At 22.9% G+C, this 1,580-nt stretch overlaps 1 protein-coding gene across 1 annotated transcript in view; it reads left to right on the forward strand.

Annotated features, from left to right (window-relative positions):
- Positions 1-1,580, forward strand: part of LOC107636829 (ABC transporter B family member 15-like) — an 11,097-nt gene that overhangs the window by 2,066 nt on the left and 7,451 nt on the right. Inside the window, exons 2-3 of the mRNA XM_021121544.1 lie at positions 251-305; positions 597-775. Of these exons, the coding sequence (XP_020977203.1) occupies positions 251-305; positions 597-775 (234 nt within the window). The remainder of the gene's footprint in view (positions 1-250; positions 306-596; positions 776-1,580) is intronic.

Raw genomic sequence — 1,580 nt, forward strand, 5'->3', positions numbered from 1 at the left:
AAACTAAAAGAAAGCATATACCAATTATACTTTAAATTAAAAAAAAATTATATATTTGATATGTTAACATAAAATCAATGAGAATATAGCAAATTAAACTTTTTTTAACACAATTTTTTTATGTTATGTAATGTGTCTATAACTAGAGCTTATACCTGGAGAGAACGTCCATGCATGAAAATTTAGTAGATATTTCTTCTTAATTAATTAAGTTTGGGGATTAATTTATTATTATATATTGATGATGCAGAATGCAGTGGCTTGGTTATATTTGGCTGCTGGAACATTCCTTGTTTGCTTCCTCGGTGAGTTTAGTATTTATAAGAACAGAAATGTTTGATAGTTAAAAAATATTAATAAAAAATTGCCAAAATTTATTATTTGTAATTTTATTTCATGTATTTTGTAAGAAATAAAAATTAAATTAAATAAGACAAATTTAAATTATTTGAACTGATTTTTTTATTTTTTTAGCATTATCTTATAAGAATTGTATTTTTTTATTAATTAATTAATTATAAATAAAATCTCTCTCTCTCTCTCTCTCTCTTAGTTATGATAATTAATAATCTTTGAAACATTGTTGTTTTGGTCAGAGGGTTATTGTTGGACAAGAACAAGTGAGAGACAAGCAGCAAGAATGAGAGCAAAGTACCTGAAAGCAGTGATGAGACAAGAAGTTGCATATTTTGATTTGAATGTGACAAGTACCTCAGACATAATCACTGGCGTTTCCAATGATAGCCTCCTCATTCAGGATGTTATTAGTGAGAAGGTTTTAACTTTTAACACTACTATGCCACCAAAAATTAATTCATACAAAAGCATTTTAGGTAGTTCAGGAATTAGAATTAAGGTGTTTTCAGTATTTTTAGTAATTGACTTTAATCATAAAATATATACATAATTAAACTTAGTTAGTTTATAACATATTTAAAATACAGGAACCGCTTAAATAAAGACGTCTAAAACGTCTTTTTTTAAATATATTTTTTAGTAATTAAAATTTAATATATATAATCGATTAAATCGTGTTATTTTTGTCAAAATTAGGTCAGATAAATTAATTTAACCAAAAAAATGGTGAATCAAATCTTAAATTGATCTAAATTAATATTATTTTTTTATAAAAAAATGACAATATCATTATTATAGAAAATGATTAAAATAATCTTCTATTTTTTGATCAAATTAATTTGTCTGACCTAATTTTAACAAAAATAATATGATTTAATCAATTATATGTATTAAATTTTAATTACTAAAAAATTTTTTTAAAAAAAATATTTTAAACGTTTTTATGTGAGTGACTCCTTTAAAATACATCCCATACATACTATCTCTATTTTTCTTTTAAGGAAATAATATCATCCTAATAATAATTCCTATTTTTAATACTCATTACCGTACCCTAGCTAACTCATACGGTAAAAATTGGAAAATGATAATATGATGGTAGATATACTTATACAACATGCTTATTTTTGTCTTCTTTAAAATGCATGTATTGGTATATTTATTTATTATTTATTAGCTTCATTGCATATATCTTTATTTAAGGATTTACCTAATTTACCTAA

This window comes from Arachis ipaensis, chromosome B04, assembly GCF_000816755.2.
Source record: "Arachis ipaensis cultivar K30076 chromosome B04, Araip1.1, whole genome shotgun sequence".
NCBI lineage: Eukaryota > Viridiplantae > Streptophyta > Magnoliopsida > Fabales > Fabaceae > Arachis > Arachis ipaensis.